The sequence below is a fragment of the Peromyscus eremicus genome, chromosome 4 (assembly GCF_949786415.1).
Source record: "Peromyscus eremicus chromosome 4, PerEre_H2_v1, whole genome shotgun sequence".
In the NCBI taxonomy this organism is placed as follows: Eukaryota; Metazoa; Chordata; class Mammalia; order Rodentia; family Cricetidae; genus Peromyscus; species Peromyscus eremicus.
This window is the reverse complement of record NC_081419.1, coordinates 127,518,258-127,538,581: the sequence shown is the minus strand read 5'-3', so window position 1 is coordinate 127,538,581 and position 20,324 is coordinate 127,518,258. Positions and strand designations below refer to the sequence as shown.

Sequence of the window (20,324 nt, the reverse complement as noted above, 5' to 3'; positions counted from 1 at the left end):
AGCACTTGGGAGGCAGAGGCAGGTGGATCTCTGTGAGTTCAAGGTCAGCCTATTCTACAGAGTGAGTTCCAGGACAGACTCCAAAGCTACACAGAGAAATCCTGTCTCGAGAAAAAAAAACAAAACAAAACAAAAAAGACACTCCATAGTGAAATTATTGGATTAAAGACAGGTTTTTGCATGGCTCTTGGTAGATTGAGCTAATTTTTAATTAGTGGTTTGATATGATACTATTCAAGAAGTTTTAAACTTGTTTTCAACATGTTTTTCCTATTTTTAGGGGCTAAAAGAAGTGACTCTTCTTGGTCAGAATGTTAATAGTTTTCGGGACAATTCAGAGGTCCAGTTCAATAATGCAGTGTCTACCAACCTCAGCCGTGGCTTTACTACCAACTATAAAACCAAACAAGGGGGGCTTCGTTTTTCTCATCTTCTGGATCAGGTTTCAAGAATAGACCCTGAAATGAGGATCCGTTTTACCTCTCCCCACCCCAAGGATTTTCCTGATGAGGTGAGTGTTGATGATATTTAGTGTTATGACAAACTTTTATTAGCATATCATTTTCTGGATGAAGTAGTATACAGCAGAGACCTTGAATCCTGCTTTGGGGATTCTGTGTTACATTGCAATATCTCCTTGCAGAACTACTGTGGCCTGCCGGGTGGTGGTGGCACATGCCTTTAATCCCAGCACTCGGAGGCAGAGGCAGGTGGATCTCTTTGAGTTCGAGGCCAGCCTCATCTACAGAGTGAGTTCCAGGACAGCCGAAGCTGTTATACATAGAAACCCTGTTTCGAAAAATTGGGGAAAAAAAAAAGAACTACTGGCCTTTTGGCAAGACTTAAAGTCCCCTAAGGTCAGGAAGGCGATAAGATGGTTTTGCAATGGGAACTTGGGACCACTTGTGTAGTGAGAAGTTTATGAACGTGGGCATCTGCATGATGGTGATGGTAGTGGTGGGGATACAGTGAGACCAGCAGGGGAGGCTATGTGATGTCTTGGGAAAGCACCTGACTGTAGCCGGAGACACACTTGGGCTCAAATCCAGCTCTTGCCCAGTGTGTGATGTATGTTTATAATCTTAGCTTTGGGAGGTTAACATAGGTGGGTTATGAGTTCCAGGCCAGCCTTAGCTCCATAGTGAGTGTCAGGCCAGTCTGGGCAACTTAGCAAGATGGCTTTTTTTTTTTTTTTGAGATGGTTTCTCTGTGAAACAGTTCTGGCTGTCCTGGAACTCACTCTGTAGACCAGGTTGGCCTCGAACTCACAGAGATCTGCCTGCCTCTGCATCCCGAGTGCTGAGATTAAAGGCGTGTGCCACCACCACCCAGCGACTATGTTTTAAGAAACAAAAAAATAAAACTAAATGTCAAAGAGGGAAAAAAAATTTATCCAAATCCCAGATGTTGTACTCTTTTGCTAGTAGATATATAAAGATACTTTTTAGTTTGCTGTCTTATCTGGGAAAAGAGTAGTAATAACCTAGTGCTGTGGGTGTTGAGAATGAATACATGTTTCAAACTTGGCCCAGTGCCACACATTGAGTAAATAGCATACATTTTTGCTCTAAATCCATTCATCTACTTTTTCTACCTAGATTGGATTGTCTTCTTACTGAATAATAAAAAGTTCTTTGTTTGTTGTCAAGACAGGGTTTCTCTGTGTAGCCCTGGCTGTCCTAGAACTCACTCTGTAGACCAGGCTGGCCTCGAACTCAGAGATCTGCCTGCCTCTGCCTCCCAAGTGCTAGGATTAAAGGCGTGTGCTATCACTGCCTGGCTCTTTCTATTTTTTGAGACCGGTCTCAGTCCATGTTGGTCTATGTAGTTGAGGCTGGCCTTGAACTCCTGATTCTTCCCCTCCCCTAAGTGCTGAGATTACAGATGTGCACCATCATGCCTAGTTTTCTGCAGTGCTGAGGACTGAACCCAGAGCCTCCTGCATGCCAGGCAGTCAGTGTACTATCTGAGCTTTATCCTCAGTTCCCAATCACCCTTTTAATAATTTGAAAATCAGCCTCTGAAGAGAAACAGTGAGAGGAGTACAGCACTGAGTACTGTGTTACACGCCTTTAATTCCAGCACTCAGGAGGCAGTCAGGCAGATTGCTGAGTTAGAGACAGTCAGCCCTACATAGTGAAATCTTTTCTCAGACAAAACCAAACCAAACCAAAGGCAAAACAATAGCAACCCTTTCCGGAATGTAGGAAGTATCCTTTTTTACAGGATTCTTTGGTGAGACTTAACCCACAATGTGTTCTGTTTAATCAGGTTCTACAGTTGATTCATGAGAGACACAACATCTGTAAGCAGATCCACCTGCCAGCCCAGAGTGGAAGCAACCGTGTGCTGGATGCCATGCGGAGAGGGTCAGACTTACTGGGGAGAGGACATCCTTTACCTTTCCAGTTTTTCTGAATCACTAAACACTGATTTGTTGCTAAGGACCTAGTTTAGTATACAACACACAGTAACAAATTAGTAAGTGATTCTTGTTTGAATGTATCTATGCACAGGTGAACTTGATTCTGTGCATCCCCTAAGCAGAGTAAGCAGTGAGTCTCTCATTTGCTTAACATTTTTTAAATTAAGTGCTTGCTGGGTGCTGTTGTGGTCACATTGCGAGACCCCCTAGCAAGACCACCACAGAGCCGATGTCTTATGCAAAACACACAAGAGTTTATTGATAACAAGCAAGCCCCGGCTTGGTTCGCGTCCAGCACACTCACTAGCCAGGTGGAGGAGGACGGCCCTGAGCTTTCAGGGTGAGGGGTTTTTAAAGGGAAAAACTGCAAGCAGCGTGGTACAAGCCTTTGCATCATATGATTGGGTGAGGGTGTGTAACCTCTGAATTTACTGGTTGGGGGTTACAGTTATCATTTGTGGGCAGGCCTGGACAAGTCCCAGACTTTGTCCTTGAGCTGCTGTAGAGGCTGGCTGGCCTAGCACGTACTGTGGGGGCTGACTCAGTGGCCCAGACTCTGTCCTTGAGCTGCCATGGAAGCTGGCTGGCCTTGCACCTTCACATTGACCCATGCACGTAGGTCTAAGTTGGTGAGGGGTCCCAGACAGTAAACAACTGGCTGAACCTTGAGCAGTCAGAGCATGTGCAGAAAGGGAGCTACTGCAAGGACTATGTCTTTTGTTTATGGTCCTCCCAGAAACTGCTTACTCAAGTCTCAAGAAACTGAAATTAAGGCCTGATCTCTGAGAGAAGTCTGAGCAGACTGTTATGGCATCTGCTTGGTCCTTTCAGTGCCATATTTGAAGTTTTAGTCTTTTAACTTGCAGGAATAATAAAGTTTTGGGTCTTAGAATATAAATGCAGATTATGACTCACTTTGGAAATAAATCTGCAGAGGCGAGACTGGGGGCTAATAGGACCTAAGGCAAAGTTCATAGAAATAGAACTTTGCCTTGTTTTCCACAGAGGCAAAGATTTAGGGATCCTCTTTTTTTTTTTTAAATTTTTTTTTATGTGTATGGGTGTTTTGCCTGCATGTATGTCTGTATCTTGTGCATGCAGTGCTCACGGAGGCCAGAAGAAGGCAGCAGATCCCCTGAAACTGGAGTGGCAGATGATTGTGAGGTGCCATGTGGGTGCTGGGAACTGAACTTGGGTCCTCTGCAATAGCAGCCAGTGCTCTTAACCATTGAGCCATCTCTCCAGCCCCGAGAGGTCCTTTTAAGTGTTTAATTTCTTCTTGATTTGTTAAATGAAAGGTCCTTAGGAACTGGAGCATGTGTGTATATGGAAATCAGAGGACAGTTGTCAGGAGTTGGTGTTTTCTTCTACCATGTAGGTTCCAGGGCTTGAACTGAAGTCATCAGGTTTGGTAGCAAGTATTCACTTGCTGGAACATCTCACTGGCCCAAAGGGGTGCTTCCCTGTACTCCTCTGTGGAGATTTGTGGCTGTGAAATCTCAAATCGAAAAATGAACACATGTGGGAATTCATTATCTCTCGGTAGCGTTCATTGAAATAAGATTGAGTCAGGTATGGTGGTGTACCCCTAAGAGCCCAGCACTTGGGAGGTAGAGCCAAGTGGAACAGAAGTTAAGGGTAACTTTAGCTACATGAGACCCTGCCCCGCCCCCACCAAAAAAATGAGTATTTTATCTAGGTCTTTTCTTCTTGTTCTTTACTGCAGGTACTCAAGGGAAGCTTATGTGGCGTTGGTTCATCATATCAGAGAATGTATCCCAGGTACTTTTAAGAAACGTTGAGCACCTTACCACAGTCCACATTCATCTTGCTCAATTACTAGCCTCTTTGGCAAATTCCTTATGGTGTCATTTCATAGTTTTTGCTACTTTTATGTTCATTTTCTGCTTCGCTATTTTCCTCTCTCTGTTCCACTTTCTTTTTTATCTCTCTGACTGTGTGTGTATTGCAAGAGATGGAATCCAAGCCTCATGTCTTATGGGCGTATGCTCTGCCGCTGAACTGCATCTCTAGCACTTGAATTTTGACACAGTCTCTTGTTATGTTGCTCAGGGTGGCCTTGAACTTGATCTTCCATCTTCATCGCTATTGCTGGGATTATAAACATGCACTACCACGTATTCCACTATAATTAGGCAGATTTTAGATATCCCATTATATCCCTTTCCTTTCCCCTTCCTCCTAAAAAAATTACTGTTTTTGTTTTGTTTTGCTTAGATTTGATTGATAATGTTGTCTTAAATTTCTCTCAAATTTTATTTTATTTTTTTCTTTTTGAGCCTAGAGCTTACTAGACTAAGCTGATCTCGAACTCACAGAGATCCACCTGCCTCTGTTTCCTGAGTGCTGAGATTAAAGGTGTGTGCCACTATGCTTCTTGTATTATGCACACATACTTGTGTTTTGATGGGGTAGGATGATGTGGCAGCTGGGTGTACTGGCTTTGTATTGAGTCCCGTGTTATTGGCTGTGTGACAACAAAGATTTGTCATTTATAAAATAGAGTAAATGGAGCTCGTGTCACCTGATTTTTGAGGGCAATTGAATAGCTAGTGACATACAGCACTTTCTAAGTATTCAGTATCCAATAGTTTTTGCTACTGCATTGTAAATGACATAATGCTAAATTAAATTCAATGTTTGATCATATATACATATGCACAGTTATGAATTAATTAAAATACATAGATACGGTCTAGCTTTGAGGTAGAGTGTTCAGGGCCCTAGGTTCTGTCCCTTAGCACAGTAGACAAACAATCTCCTATCTCTGAACAGTAGCAGCAAAATAAGATACAGAGATGTATGTTTGTGTGAAGCACCGAAAGATTGACTAGTGAAAGCAGGACCTGGGAGCTGGAATGTTGGTGGTAGAGTGCTTGTCTAGCACATATAGGCTCTGGGTTCAGTCTTTAGCACTGTCTCCTGCCCCTCCCCTGCAAAAGCACGGCCGATTTGAAACTGCACTTCTGCAGTATTTCTGAATCCAGCATTTGAAGCCAAGATTTGTTTTCTAGTACTTGAGGAAATGTAGAGTGAGAAGCCAGTTTCGGCAGGATGTGGAAAAGCAAGCCTCTTTCCCCTTGTTCTGTAATGACTTCTGAGTAGTCTGGAAATGTGTCCCATTTGCTTTCCTCCCTTCTGTAATCTATAAATGCCCACATTCCTTCTGAGGTAGGCAGTAGCAGTACTCTAAGCACTGGTCCTCCGTCCTTTGCTGTCTGTTGACAGGTGTGAGCCTCAGCAGTGACTTTATCACTGGCTTCTGTGGAGAGACAGAGGATGATCACCTGCAGACAGTGTCTTTACTTCAAGAAGTTCAGTATAATACTGGTTTTCTCTTCGCATACAGCATGAGGCAGGTGAGTCCCAGATGGGAGACAATTAGCATCGCTCTCTTACCAGCTCGGGACTGACTGGAGGTAGTTGGGTAGAAAAGAGTTTGACTTTGTGAAATGTTGCAAATGTTGTGAAATTCCTAAAGTCTTATAAAAAAAAAAAACCTGGAGCCAGATATTGGGGTAAATACTGAGAGATCAGAGAGACAAAGGAACAAACCACTAGAGAAACTTCTCACCACTACTGAATCCTCAGGCCGAATGGAAGTCGAGGTCCTATCTCCACGAATCCTCTGACTGAAAGCCTCTGAGTCCTCAGCTGAAAGGGCTTCTAGTTCCTGTCTCCTCAGGCCTTATATGCCTTTCTCCGCCCAGCCATTTCACTTCCTTTTCAGTGCTGGGATTAATGGCGTGTGTGCTTCCCAAATACTGGTAGCAAAGGCTTGAGATCTCAAGTGCTGGGATTAAAGGCCTATGACTCCCAAGTACTGGGATTAAAGGTGTGTGTCATCAATGCCTGGCTCTGTTTTTCTCCCAGACTGAATCAATCTCATGTAGTCCAGGGTGGCTCTAAACTCAGAGATTCAGATGAATCTCTGCCTCCTGAGTGCTAGGATTAAAGGTGTGTGCCACCATCGCCTGGCTTCTATGCTTAATCTAGTGGCTGGCTCTGTTCTCTGATCCTTAGACAACCTTTATTTGATACATAATATATCACCACAGTGAAATCCCAAGATCTTTGTGGGTTTTTTTTTGTTGTTGTTTGTTTGTTTGTTTTTTGTTTTGAGACAGGGTCTGAGCGCTTACTTCTGCTCCTGATTGTTGGGATTGAAGGTGTGTGTCACCACAGCCATCTAAGTCACAGAATCTTACTGTCAATTGTTTTCTTTTCTGTAGTTAATTTTATATGTTATGTCAAATTTTAGCCATTGTTTTGAGATAAAGTCTTAATATAAAGCTCCGGCTAACCTCAAGCCTGTTTTCCTTCTACTTCACTTAGCTGCCTGATCATTACCGTTATAGATGTTAGCCACCACAATCAGCAAACTTCAGCAATTTGATACGAAAAATACTACCATGCTAGTGTTCCTATTTATGAATATTTTACAGTAGCTGAGTTTGGTGATATATGCCTGTAATTCTAGCACTTAGGAGGCTGAGGCAGGGGAATTTCAAGTTTGAAGCCAGCCTGGGCTACAGACTGAGACGGTCTCAAAAACAAAAACAAACAAACAAATAAGTAAATCAAGACAAAACTAAAGCTCAGTGCTCAGTGTTCTGTAGTCAGTATAAATGGCCTTTCAACACACAGTGGAAATATGGCCCTCAAATTGTGCCTTTGTCATGTAGTAATAGTGACCTTGTCTAAAGTCCTTGGTTGCTGTGTGAAGTGAGAACGACACCAGCTCAGGGCTGTTTTGAGGCCTGTTAAGATGGTGTATATAACTTAGAGTGGTGCTTCCTACACATAAGTGTGCTATCAGGATAGTTATCATTGCTAACAGCAGGCCAGCATCAAGCAGGATCTATACCCATTCCCCGTTCAGTTTTCCTCTGTGGGTATGGTAGTTCTTTCAGGGCAGATTGGTTCAAATGTCTTTAGATTTCCTTTTATTCCTTGGCTTTTTTCCTAGCTCAGTGGTTCTTCACCTGATTTAAGCATGAGCATAAAGACATGTAAGTGTATACCTAGGATAGTTTTTAGATACTTTTTGAGGATGATTATTGTTTCTAACTAGGTAATATGGCCTAGTGCTTATGGTATAAAGTGTGAAGGTTAAAACACTTCTTCCTAGCTGGGCAGTGGTGGTGCATGCCTTTACTCCCAGCACTTGGAAAGCAGAAGCAGGTGGATCTTGGTGAGTTCGAGGCCAGCCTGGGCTACAGAGTGAGTTCCAGTAAAGGCTCCAAAGCTACACAGAGAAACTCTGTCTCAAAAAAACAAAACAAAAAAATGAAACACTTCTTCCTTTTGTTGCTCCCAGGTTTAGTTCCCTTCTTGAAGGCGACTACTCTTAGTGATTTCTTCTATCACTTTCTGGATATATTTCATGTGTTTATAAACATGAACACTTTCTACATCAAAGACATGCATGCTGATTGGATTTTGCTAATTTCAGTTTGCAGAATATTTTAGAACAATTACATTAGTATTTGTGGAGCTATCTTATTAACAGTTGCTTAATATTTCATTTTGTTGATAAACCATAATTTACTGGGTACTAGTTGGTGAGTATTTCAGCTGCTTTACATCTGTGTCTCTATAAACAGTGTGGGGAATAGCTTAGTGCATGGATTATTTAGTTTGTACCCAAATATAAACTTAGGACAAATATGAAGACTAATTTGAGTCTTATTTTCTTTTAAAAATGTATTTATTTATAAACTCATTTATTTTGTGTGTACATGTTGGTAGGGGCGTGCATGTGCTGCAGTGTGTGTGTAGGTTAGAGGACCACTTGCTGGAGTTGGGTCTTTCCTTCCACTGTGTGGGTTCTAGGATTGAATTCAGGTCATCAGGCTTGGTGGCAGTCACCTTTGCCACTGACCTATCCTGCCAGCCGTGAGTGTGGTTTGCATTTGCTAAATTTAGAATGTCTCTACAAAGATTCTACTTCAGTTACCATTTTCTCATGGAATGTTCCTAGAACTAGAGAAATAAGTCTGGCTCAGGTGTGGGTTTTGGACTACGTTACATATGTAACTTGTGAGTAGAATGAATATATTCCCTCCTTGTGCCCTGAGGATTCTACAACTTGTTAGTGACTCTGTTCTGTTTTGTTTGTTAATAGAAGACACGAGCATATCATAGGCTGAAGGATGATGTTCCAGAAGAAGTAAAATTAAGACGTCTGGAGGAACTTATTACTGTCTTCAGAGAAGAGGCTTCAAAAGCCAATCAGATCTCAGTGGGTTGTACCCAGCTGGTGCTGGTTGAGGGGGTAAGGTCATATGCATCTTTTTCTTAGAGTTTTAGTTTTTGCCTTTTAAAATAACACTATGTGTTTTCTTTATCTAGGTCTTACATGACTTTTTTTTTTGAGATCTAGTCTCATGTAGGTTGACCTTGAACTTGCTATGTCGCGAAGGGTGACTTTGAATTCTGAGCCTCCTGCCTGTATCTTCCTAAGCACTAGGATTATAGGAATGCACCATCGTGCCCAGGTTATGTGGTGTTGTATCAAACCCAGGGCCCCCTGCATGCTAGACAAACACTATACAATCCCCAGCCCAAAATGTTTACTTTTATCTTGCATATTATGACCTTGCTGAATTTGATGGTTTATTTTCTTGTTAGTGTTTTGAATTTTCTTTTCTTTTTTCTTTGGTTTTTTGAGACAGGGTTTCTCTAAGTAATCCTGGCTGTCCTAGAACTTACTCTGTAGACCAGGCTGGCCTTGAACTTGGAGATCTGCTGCCTCTGCCTTGCAAGTGCTAGGATTAAAGTCATGTGCCACGATTACCCTGCTGTTGTTTTGAATTTTCTTATGTATATAACCATTCCATATTTTTTTCTTTCTTCCTAATGTACCAAGTATTTTATATTTAGAGAACTTCCTGTGGATATTCTAGTGATAGATTTTCTTAAATTTTTAATTTTGGGTTGTCTTCATTTCTGCTTCTTTCTCAAAGGATATTCTTTGAGGATTTATTGTGTGTGTGTGTGTGTGTGTGTGTGTGTGTGTGTGTGTGAGCATTTGTATATATTTGAGTTCTCAAGGAGGTCAGAAGAGGGTGTCAGATCTTTTGGAGCTGGAGTTACAGATGTATGTGAGTCTCTCTTGAGTGTGCCCTAGGGTCTGGACTGTGGTCCTTATGGTAGAGCAGCGATTGCTCCAACCTGCTAAGCTATCTCTCCAGCCCCCATGGGATAGTTTTGCTGGAACTTGTATGCTGAGTTGGTAATGCTTTCCTTTCAGGTCTTGAAAAATGTGCCATTTCCTGTTGGCCTTCATGTTTCTGATGAGAAATCATAGATGTTTTTATTGGAAATTTTATCTTCTTAGGAAATACATCTCTTTCTGTTGCCATCAAGGTTTATTGACCTTTCTATTTTTCTTTCCCTTTTTCTTTTCCCTTTCTCTCTCCCTTCCTTCCCCACTTCCCTTTCATCTCCTCTTCATTCTTCTTTCCATCTGTTCCCTTCCTGACTCCTTCCCTTTCCTTTTTTTTGGATTAAATAATAGAAATTATTTCTTCTAATTTTGTGGCTAGAAGTCAGAGGTGAGCCCAGTCCAGTTCTCGTGAGAGTCTACTTCCTGCTCAGGTAACACCTTGAGCTGCTTAGGACAGCTCTGGTGGCTGGAGCTGCAAAGAGGCAGCCCAACCCTGGAAGGGAAGTTTTTCTGACTTCTTAGGAAAGTCAGGTCTGGAACTGCTTCAGCAGGGAAGGGTATCCTGACTGGAGAGTCAGGCTATGCCTGGTGTGATGGGGGATGATCTCCCTGCAGGATATAGTAATCCTGCTTCTCTCCTAGAGAGCCTCTACAGCTGAGCTTTGTTCAGCCCCCACTTAAGGGGGCTTCCTAGAAGAGCTCTGCTTCTCTGGCCTAAGAAATGGCAAAAATTTAGCAAATCTCCTCAGGCTCAGGAGAAAAGTGTTATTTTTCAGCTTTCTCTTGCTCTGTCCACTGAGGGACGTCTCAGCAAGGTTCTTCTATTCAGCTCCCCCTTGCTCAGTCCACTATGGGACATCTCAGCTAGGTTCTTCTATGTACCAGTGAATGAAGGTCTTCACACCCAAAACTCTTTTGAGAAAGAGATTTATTCAGGAAGGAGGAGTCCAGGAGAATATCTGCCTCTACCAGGGTGGAGAGAACAGCTCACAACTGACCAGGAAGGTTGGTTTATATAGGATGTCCTGGGGGCGGAGTCAACCAGGGATTGCTAGTTTTTTTCTGCCCAGGGATTGGTCAGTTTTGTGGGCTAGGGGCAGAGATGGCCCTGATTTCAGAGCCAAGCTGTTTCTTTCACTGGCCTTTCTTGGCTTTTTGACTCTACCTCTAAGGCCAGGGCACATTTCTTTCACTGACTTTGATTCTAGAGCCAAGAGTGTTTCTTTGGTACTGGTTTCAGAGAGTCAGGGCATGTTTCCTTGGTTCTGGGTTTGGGGATAAAGTGTTCATTTCTCTGTCTCAGGTCCCAAACCCAGGCTGTGTTTCTTTTCCTGGTCCTGGGCCCTAGGGCCAGGATTCTACTGTCCTGCTCTGTGATTGGTTGGTTTCACCAGTCAGTTGGCCAGGGGCAGAGATGACTCTGATTTGAGCCAAACTGTGTTTCTTTCACTGGCCTTATCTGAGTCATCTTTCCCTAGTTCTGGGCTCCAGGGTCAGGGTGGGTTTCTTTAGTCAGCCCCTTTTCCCTACAAGTTGTTTCTGGTATTTTGTCTTATTTTCTGATTTTAGGGCAGAGGATAAATTTGGTTCCTGTCACTGCATCTCGGCAGAAATAGAAAGACTCATGTATATTCCAGAACTTAATACTCTCATTGTGGTTTATCTTTCTTTCCAGTCCCAGGCTCTGGTGGAGTCTCTAGCTTCAAATTGGCATATTCAATAGGAACAAGTAACTCAAGCCAAAACCTCTGGGACAGTCCTAAGTGCTTAGTGTGAGATCAGGAAACATGAACGTTGATTTGTTAAGCACATCACTCACAAGTACCTGGACTTCATGCTTATTGAAAGTTACTGCAGAAGCCAAGACTGTAAAGATTCATTGGTCCATTAAAATAGTCAACAGAACTTTGTTTCTGTTGTGTACCGTGTGTTGTCCTGTTGTTGAAGCAGCCACACACACTGAGACTTTGGATTTCTTGGTTAAGAAATGTTCTGTGATAGATCCTGGAGAGCCTAGACAACAGGTGCAATGCCTGCCTCCTAAAACTTACCACTGACAGATGCATACATTCTTCTCTGTTTTTTTGCAGTTCAGCAAACGTTCTTCCACAGACCTGTGTGGCCGGAATGATGCAAACCTCAAGGTGATCTTTCCTGATGCAGAGGTGGAGGATGTCACTAACTCTGGGCTCAAGGTCAGAGCTCAGCCTGGGGACTATGTGCTGGTGAAGGTAAGGTGTCTTGAGTTTCCTTCTTCTGTCCACCTGACAAAACCTCAGAAGACAACTGATAAACTGGCTGGAGGCCTCATAGTCTCCTTTACATTCCCTGACATTGGACCAAGAAATGCTCTTCTTAAGTAAAGTTGGGAATTTCTAATGTGGGTTAGGCCCTCTGGAAGAGCAGCAAGTTCTCTTAACTACTGAGCCATCTCTCAGACCCTATTTTACTATTTTTAGTTGTGTGTATGTGTATGTCTGTGCATGTGAATGCAGGTACTTGCAGAGGCCAAAAGTTGCAGATTTTCCGGAGCTAGAGTTACAAGTTATTGTGAGCTACCCAGTGTGGATGCTAGGAACTGAATTCAAGTCCTCAGGAAGAACAATATGCACCCCCCTTTTTTTTCCTCTAAATTTATTCATTTATTTTATGTATATGGATGTTTTGCTTGTATGTGTATCTACCCACCATGTGTGTGTCTGGAGCCTGTGGAGGCCAGAAGAGGGCATTGGATTCCTCCTGGGACTGGAGTTACAGACAATGTGAGCTTCCATGTGGGTCCTGGGAATTGAAACCAGGTCCTCTGGAAGAGCAGCCATTGCTCTTGTCTGCTGAGCCATCTCTCCAATCCCCACAGTGTGTGCTCTTAATTGCTGACAGTGCCCAAGATTATTTTTTAAGATAGCAATGTAACTTTAGATTTAGTTGCTATATGCAAGGGGGTGCAGTAAATAAACTGCTGACGTGACTGCTCCATTATTTGGGAAAGTTTTTATTGTGAGTAAGAGAGAGAAAGTATCCAGAGGTATCTGCAAGTGTCCAGAGCAGGGAGAAAGAAAAACAGGCTGGACCTGGCCAGGGCTATCTATCGGTGGGAGATGAGAGAATAGGCAGAAAGGGAATAAATAGTGAAAATATCAAGCGTAGCCAGGGGCAGGGAGCATAAAGAGAGCAGGGACCTGAAATGAGAAGGGCCAGGGTGCTAGTGTGGACTTTGAAATGTATTACTAGTACTTGTGAGTAGATTCTGAGTGAGCCTGGAGGCTGGCATGGGCTTTGGTATGAAACCACAGGTAGCCATATGTCCCTTCTGCCAGAGGTAAGGGAAATGACTCCTTTTGGCAGATGGGAATTGGTTTCCCAAGTTGCCGAGGAAAACAGCCTTTTATCTAACTGCTGGAAATCCTCTTGTAATTCAGTTTGAGCTCATGTCTGGATATTTGGATTGCCTGAGATCTAACAGTTGCCCTCTCATATTGCCTCTTAATTTCTTCCCACTGTAACTATGGGTCACTTGATAAAAAGGAATTAGGTTGGTGATCAGGTTGTAATTTTGTCCCCCCTCTGAAGACAGGGTTTCTTTGTCTATCCCTGGCTGTCCTGGAACTAGCTCTGTAGACTAGGCTGGCCTCGAACTCAGAGATCTGCCTGCCTCTGCCTCTGGAGTCCCGGGATTAAAAGTGTGCACCTTTTAATTTGTCTTTTGGAGACAGGTTTTCTCTGTGTATCCCTAACTGTGCTGGAACTCACTATGTAGATAAGACTGGCCTCTAATTCACAGAGCTCTGCCTGCCTCTGTCCCCACCATTTCCCCTCATTCTAAGAGCTGAGGTAAAGGTAAGTAAGTGCTGCTCTGGCAGATGACTTTTGTTGTTATTTTTGTTTTCGGAGACAGGGTTTTCACCTTGTAGTTCTGGCCTGGAGCCCACTATGTAGACCAAGCTGACCTTGAATTTACAGAGATATGGCTATCAGCTTTCTGAGTGCTGGGATTAAAGGCTGTGCCACCTCGCCTAGCTTCCGTCACATGACTTTAATCACAGCACTGGGGAGGAGATAGAAGGGTCCCTGTGGTTTACTGTCCAGCTGAGCCAGCCTAGTTGGTAAGCCCAGGTCCCAGTGAGACATCCTTTCAAAAACAAGGTGAACAGCTCTTGTGTAATGACACCCAAGATAGATCTCTGGCCTCCACATGTTCATGTACAAAGTGTGCATGTATCCATATTATTTGTGCAGTTGTTCACAATGAACAGATAAGTCAAAGTAAAAAATTTGTCATCAAACCAAAAATAAAAGTTCCCATCTTGTCAAAGTTCCTATGTTATGGTAGTATAATTCTTTTTTGAGACAGGGTCTGTGTATCTATGGCTGGCCTGAAACTCACTATGTAGACTAGGCCTACCTGGAACTCCAGAGAGGTCCATCTTCCTACTGAGCACTGGGAAAAAGATGTGTATCACCAAGCCTGGCTTACCTACAGATTTGAATTACCCGATTTGTTAAAGAGTTAAGTCCTATAAACTAAAAGGAATTTTGGGGTAATTATGTCAACATTCTCTCTTAATTTAATACGGTGCCATATAGACAAATAGAGAACACCTGGAGAGATGGTTATCAGCTAAGAGCACGTCCTCCTCTTCCAGAGGCTCCAAGTTCCTTTCCCAGCACCTACAGGCAGCGGTTCACAAGCTCCTGTTTTAGGCAAGCCAGCTAGAGCTTCATGGAGAGACTTTCTTCTTCCCCCACCAAAAGAAAACAGTATTATTCTTAGTAGAAACAAGGTAGAAAATGTATACCTCAAAAAACACAGAGCTTAACTGCACATAATTGAGAATGGCTTAACTCAAAGCAAAAAGGTAGCCAGATTAATGACTCATACCTGCAATTCTAACTCTTAGAAGCCTGAGGCAGGAGGATAGCTGTTGTGGAGTAGAATATTTGTATAATGATGTAAAAATGTGTTGCATTTGTTTAACCATGTAAAGATGTGTTGCTGTTTCATCCTGCCTGCCTAAAGCACCTGGTTGGCCTAATAAAAATCTGAATGGTCAACAGCTAGACAGAGGAGGGATAGGTGCGGCTGGGGGACAGAGAGAAAAGGGGAGCCAGCTAGCCAGCCAGCTGGGGGCCAGCCAGCCAGGCACAGAAGAAGCAGGAAAGCAGGATGAACAGTATGTAGATGAGGTAAATGAGCCTTGGGGTAGCACATAGATGAAAAGAAATGGGTTAATTTAAGTTAAAAAAAAAAAAAAAACCAAACCCAGCTAGAAACAAGCCTAAGCTAAGGTTGAACATTCATAATTACTAAGTCTCCGTGTCATGATTTGAGGACTGTTGGTTCAAGAAAGCCTGCTATAGATAACCACAAATTCAAGGCTAGCCTGGACATAGTGAGTTCCAAGCCATCCTGGGCTATTTCACAAAGTGAAATACTGGCTCAAATAAAATAAAATAAAATAAGGTATTGTTGTGTTGGCCTGTGTTCATCCTCCCCACACCCCTCCAAGACAGAGTTTCTCTGTGTAGTCCTGGCTATTCTGGAACTATCTGTATAGACCAGGCTGTCCTCAACTCACAAAGATCTGCCTGCCTCTGCCTCCCAAGTGCTGGGATTAAAGGTGTGTGCCACCACTGCCCTGCCTAGTGAATTTTTATAGTGACCTCACTCAGGTAGCTATTTCTGAGATCAAAAAGAATGTTTTTTGGAACCCAGAAATGCCTTTCATGTACTTCCTGGTTGTAGTACATTGTAGGCCTGTGCCATACCCTGTCCCATTTCATACTATAGTTTGGTTTTGTCTGGTTTTGATTTCTGGCAAACTGAGTTCTGTAGTATGTAGTTTGAATTTCTGCCTCTTTTTCCTCAACTTATATTCTGTGGTTCTTTTGTGAGTTGTGTTTTTCCATCACAACAGTTTGTTATGTGTTTTATTGCTAGTGGGCCGTATTGGTTGTTTCCAGTTTGGAGCTAGTACATGTGACATTGCTATGAGTATTCCTGTGCATGTGCTGTAAGGCACGTGAGTGTTATGTCTGTTGGGTATATGGCTGGGTATGGCTAGTCACAGGGTGACTGTAATAGGAATAGCCCCGGTGCCCTGCACTCCTGCCAGCGGTGCTAGAGAATTGTAGAAATTTCACCTTCTCTGTTTCTGTTCTTGTTCTCTAGTGTCTGCCCCATGACAGCTGGTATGATCTTTCTGATTCAAATCATTTACTCTGCAGCTTGGGCCTGCAGCTTTTCATCGGAGCCAGAGTGTAATTCAGGCCTATGTGATCTGTCCTGGCTACTTCCCAACTTGATGTCCTCTCGTTCTCCTCCTCCAGTCTCATGACCTTCCTTTTGTCTCTTAGATTCTGTTCTGTTCTCAGGAACTTCTACATGCTGTTTTGGCTTGGGAGGTTCTTGATCTTTGCCTGGTTTCTTTCTTTGAATTTTGAGGTTCTCTCTCCATTATCACCTCAGAGATGCCTTATCTGAACATCATTGTTTAGAAGCAACTTTTCCTGCCTAATTCCCATGCCTGTTAACTTCCTGTTCCTGTAATCTTCAGAGTACTTTTTAGTGCCTGAAATCATTTTTGTTTATGTATATGCTCATTACCTGTCTTTCTCTGAAACTGTTGTGGGTAAGGAAGTACCTATTTTGTTTATATTTGTATTTCTTGCACTAAAGGTAATTTCTAACATGTAGTAAGAACTTTGTAAATATTTACTAATGGATCAATTTGTTCTGATGAGAATTATGATTAATGGTAACTTTGGGGTTCTAGCCATTCAGTCCTCAGTCTCACTAGGCTTTGATTAAAAAATATCATAAGGATTGGCCAGGTGGTAGTGGCACACACCTTTAATCCCAGCACTTGGAAGACAGGCAGGTAGATCGCTGAGTTTGAGGCCAGCCTGTTCTACAGAGTGAGTTCCAGGACAGCCAGAGCTACACAGAGAAACCCTGCCTTGAAAAACAAAACAAAGAAAAAGTCATAAGGATGGCTTTAACTAGCCCAGCTTTCACTCTAACTCATTCCAGAGGTTAGAGGGTGGGGTCTGTGGTGGGCAGCTCACAAGTGAGTCTTACAGTTGGAGCTGAGAAGGAGCATTCTCCTCAGAGAAAGGTGAGATGCTATTTGGGATGGATCTGGACTTGTGTTTGACCTTGTTTTTGTTTTGTTTTTAAAGGTAGGGTTCTTACATAGCCTTGGCTGGCCTGGAACTCACTATGTAGGCCAAGCTGGCTTTTAACTCACAGAGACCTGCCTGCCTCTGCCTCCTGAGCACTGAAATCAAAGGTGTGCAACCAACCACTGCTGGCTACCTGTTTGTGTTCTAATTGAGAGACACAAAGGGAGTGGATCCAGTTAGGAGGGGAGGTGGGGAAGAACTGGGAGAAGTGGAGGGAGGGGAAACTAATCAGGATATATTATATGAGGAAAAAAAATATTTTCAATAAAGAGGAAAAAATAAAAAATAAACATAAACATAAATTTATTATTTCAGATGGACACTGTAGATCTCTCCATAAAAGGGAAAGCCAGGATTTTGTGCCATAAGTAGAAAGTAATCTTAGAAATAAGCACAAGCTGGATGGTGGTGGCACACGCCTTTAATCCCAGCACTCAGGAGGCAGAGCCAGGCAGATCTCTATGAGTTCTAGGCCAACCTGGGCTACAGAGTGAGTTCCAGGAAAGGTGCAAAGCTACACAGAGAAACCCTGTCTCTAAAAACAAAACAAAACAACAACAACAACAAAAAGAAAAATAAGCACAATGGGGCTGGAGAGATGGCTCAGCATTTAAAGAGTACTGACTGCTCTTCCAGAGGACCTGGGTTCAATTCCCAGCAACCACATGGCAGCTAACAACTGTCTGTAACTCTAAGATCTGACACCCTCACACATACATGCAGGCAAAATACCAATGCAAATAAAATAAAAACAAATAAAAAAAGAGAAATAAACAGTGAAAACAAACAATGTCATTAAACTCTAGCCGGTTCTGTGGCCTGCACAAGGCTCTGGAGGCCTTTTCTCTGTTGAAGAAGGAAGTGTTCACAGAGCGTGGAAAGCTCGCCAGTGGTCAGGGAGACTGTCTGCCCAGTAACAGACTGAAGGGAGCTGCCGAGGGAAGAAGGCTGCACTCCGGGTCCGCTGCTCTTTGAGGACTGTGGCTCCCAGCAGCAGCCCAGGCGTGTCCTGCTATGCCCAGCCCGCCTCGGGAGCCTGAGGTTCTGTTCTCCCTTCCTGTGGAAAGCCCAGGTCAGCTCAGGCTGAGCTGATGGCTCTAGCCAATCAGGTGTGCAACTGTGCCCTGTCAGAAGACTGATGACTGTGGTTGGGATGTCCACTGTCCCTGACAGGCCTCACACACCCGATGGAGTATGTGGCTTCTTACTTCATCTGCATTGCCGTTCTGTCTGATGTCTCTTTCAGGTTTGAGGTGACACACATACCATGCACTTCCTGTCACCTCTATCCGTGTCCTGTGCCCATGGTGCTGTCAGGTTACACCATTGTCTCCTTTTGATGGGTTTTCTTTCAGATCGCCTCTGCCAGTTCTCAAACTCTCAAAGGACACCTTCTCTGCAGGACCACTATGAAAGACTCAGCCATGCATTGCTTGACCTGAGAGGGTGACTTATTAGTGGACTTGGGCAGTTTTTCCTCATGCTTTGGAGACAAGGCACTAGTCATGAAGAGCCTTTGTACCAAATGGAAGAGTACATTTCTTTGTTGTCACTTGAACAGCTTTTACAACAATAAATTTCATAAATTAATGGCTCCTTTGTCTCTACTTTTCATTTTCACCTTGGCTTATTTATGGGGTTCTTTTCTATCGCTATGTTAAACGTTTCTCAGCACAGTGTTTGTTATTCAATGCTGTAGACTCAGTGGCGTATTACCACCTCTACTTGTTCATTTACTTATTTATTCATGGCCATCTTTTTCAGCTTCCCCTTTAGCTGTAGGAACACTTGGAATTTTGAATAACTTGAAAATGCCATTGCCTGTTAATAGGCTCTGAGCAATGGTTCTTGGCTTATTTACTGTTGTAGTTATTTTCATGAAGTAAAAACAAAAAACATGAGAATAAAAATCCGAGTGGTAGCATGGAATAATTAGAACTAGATTTCAGTTCAAATCCTTACTCCTTTAGCATTATATGAGACCTGTGGGTGTACTCAGTGGTATAATGCTTGCCTAGAATAAGTAAGGCTCTGAGTTAGATCCCCAGCACCACAGGGGGAAAAGAAAAATAATGTTTATAGTGCTCCCACCCACCCACCTCTTCCTTGAGGTAGGTTATTTGTAATTGAGGCTGGCCTTGAATTTGCTCCTCCCTCCTCCTGAATGCCAGAGTTGAAGGCATGCACGCCACACCACGTATGCACATCTCAGGATCACATCTAGAGCTTCATGCATGCTGAGCAAGTACTCCCCACCAACTAAGCTATAGCCACTGGCCCGCTGTAAGCTCTTACCAAATGGAAATAGCCCTTGAAAGATTTGCTTTTGAAGCAGACTGTGAACTTGGGCATGCTGAGCTGTTAGTTGTATCTGGCTGTGATCTGCTTCAGACACTCAGCTCACTAGCATGGGACAGCCCATGGGAGCCTTCTTCAGTGTGGTTCAGTCCTGGACAGCTGGTTCTATTTTCAGTATCCAACTTTTTTTTATTTTATTTTATGTGCATTGGTGCTTTGCCTGCATGTATGCCTGTGTGAGATTTTGGCATTACAGACAGTTGTTAGCTGCCATGTAGGTGCTGGGAATTGAACCCAGGTCCTCTGGAAGAGCAGTCAGTGTTCTTAATCACTGAGCCATCTCTCCAGCCCCTTCAGTGTCATATCTTATCCTGAAAAGAACATCTGTTAGGGATCTTTTCCCAGTTCTTTAAAAGTAAATTATCCAAGCATTACAACAGTTACCAGAAGGAAAATGGCAAGAAGACACAGATGAAAACCGTTTGTAATCGGGCATTTCTCTCCCATCCACTTATTCCCAAATACCTGGGAACTGCTTCCCAAATAATTGACTCAGAGGCTTAATATTACTTATAAATGCTCAGCCAATAGCTGAGGCTTATTACTAACTAGCTCTTACATTTTAAGTTAGCCCATATTCCTTATTTATGCTCGCCATGTGGTGGTACCTTATTTAGCATGGCGTGTTCATCTCTTGCTCCCTCTGTATCTTGCTGGCGACTCCTCACTCCGCCCTTCTCCTTCCCAGCATTCTCAGTTGGGCTTTCCCACCTAACTTCCTGCCCAGCTACCAGCCTGTCAGCCTTTTATTAACCAGTGAGAGTAATACATATTCATAGTGTAGAAAAGGATTGTTTCACAGCAATCATACTCTGCAAGAGATGTCAGATCAGAAGTGGTCACATGTGGTGCTGGGCCAGCTCTCTCTACTTTCCATCAGTCTTGTCTCTGACTTATATCCCATCTACCAAAGAGATTGTATCTTTTCTGCCAAAAAGATAAAGGGTACGTTTTACAAGGAAACAACAGAAGTCTTCACCCTAAATTTATAGTACAAATGTGAACCTTTAAATGATTCTTCTATAGACAAGTCTAAATAACTCAAAGATGATCCAAGGGTATCTCCAGCTCAGGAAACTATTGACAGCTTTTACATAGGAGCATTGGTTATGTAAAACCAACTAGTCAGTTGACTAGTCAGTATCCCACAATTGTGTTTCATCCTTT

At 43.1% G+C, this 20,324-nt stretch overlaps 1 protein-coding gene across 2 annotated transcripts in view; it reads left to right on the top strand.

Moving 5' to 3' along the window:
- The window catches only part of Cdk5rap1 (CDK5 regulatory subunit associated protein 1), a 41,908-nt gene that overhangs the window by 14,791 nt on the left and 6,793 nt on the right, over positions 1 to 20,324 (top strand). Inside the window, exons 9-15 of one of the 2 annotated variants that reach the window (XM_059261681.1) lie at positions 281 to 511; positions 2,272 to 2,369; positions 4,152 to 4,207; positions 5,675 to 5,805; positions 8,574 to 8,723; positions 11,708 to 11,848; positions 18,155 to 18,393. In XM_059261681.1, the coding sequence (XP_059117664.1) occupies positions 281 to 511; positions 2,272 to 2,369; positions 4,152 to 4,207; positions 5,675 to 5,805; positions 8,574 to 8,723; positions 11,708 to 11,848; positions 18,155 to 18,241 (894 nt within the window). In that variant the 3' untranslated portion in view covers positions 18,242 to 18,393. Of the gene's footprint in view, positions 1 to 280; positions 512 to 2,271; positions 2,370 to 4,151; positions 4,208 to 5,674; positions 5,806 to 8,573; positions 8,724 to 11,707; positions 11,849 to 18,154; positions 18,394 to 20,324 lie in introns of those variants that run through there. The other variant, XM_059261682.1, reaches the window with a different exon arrangement.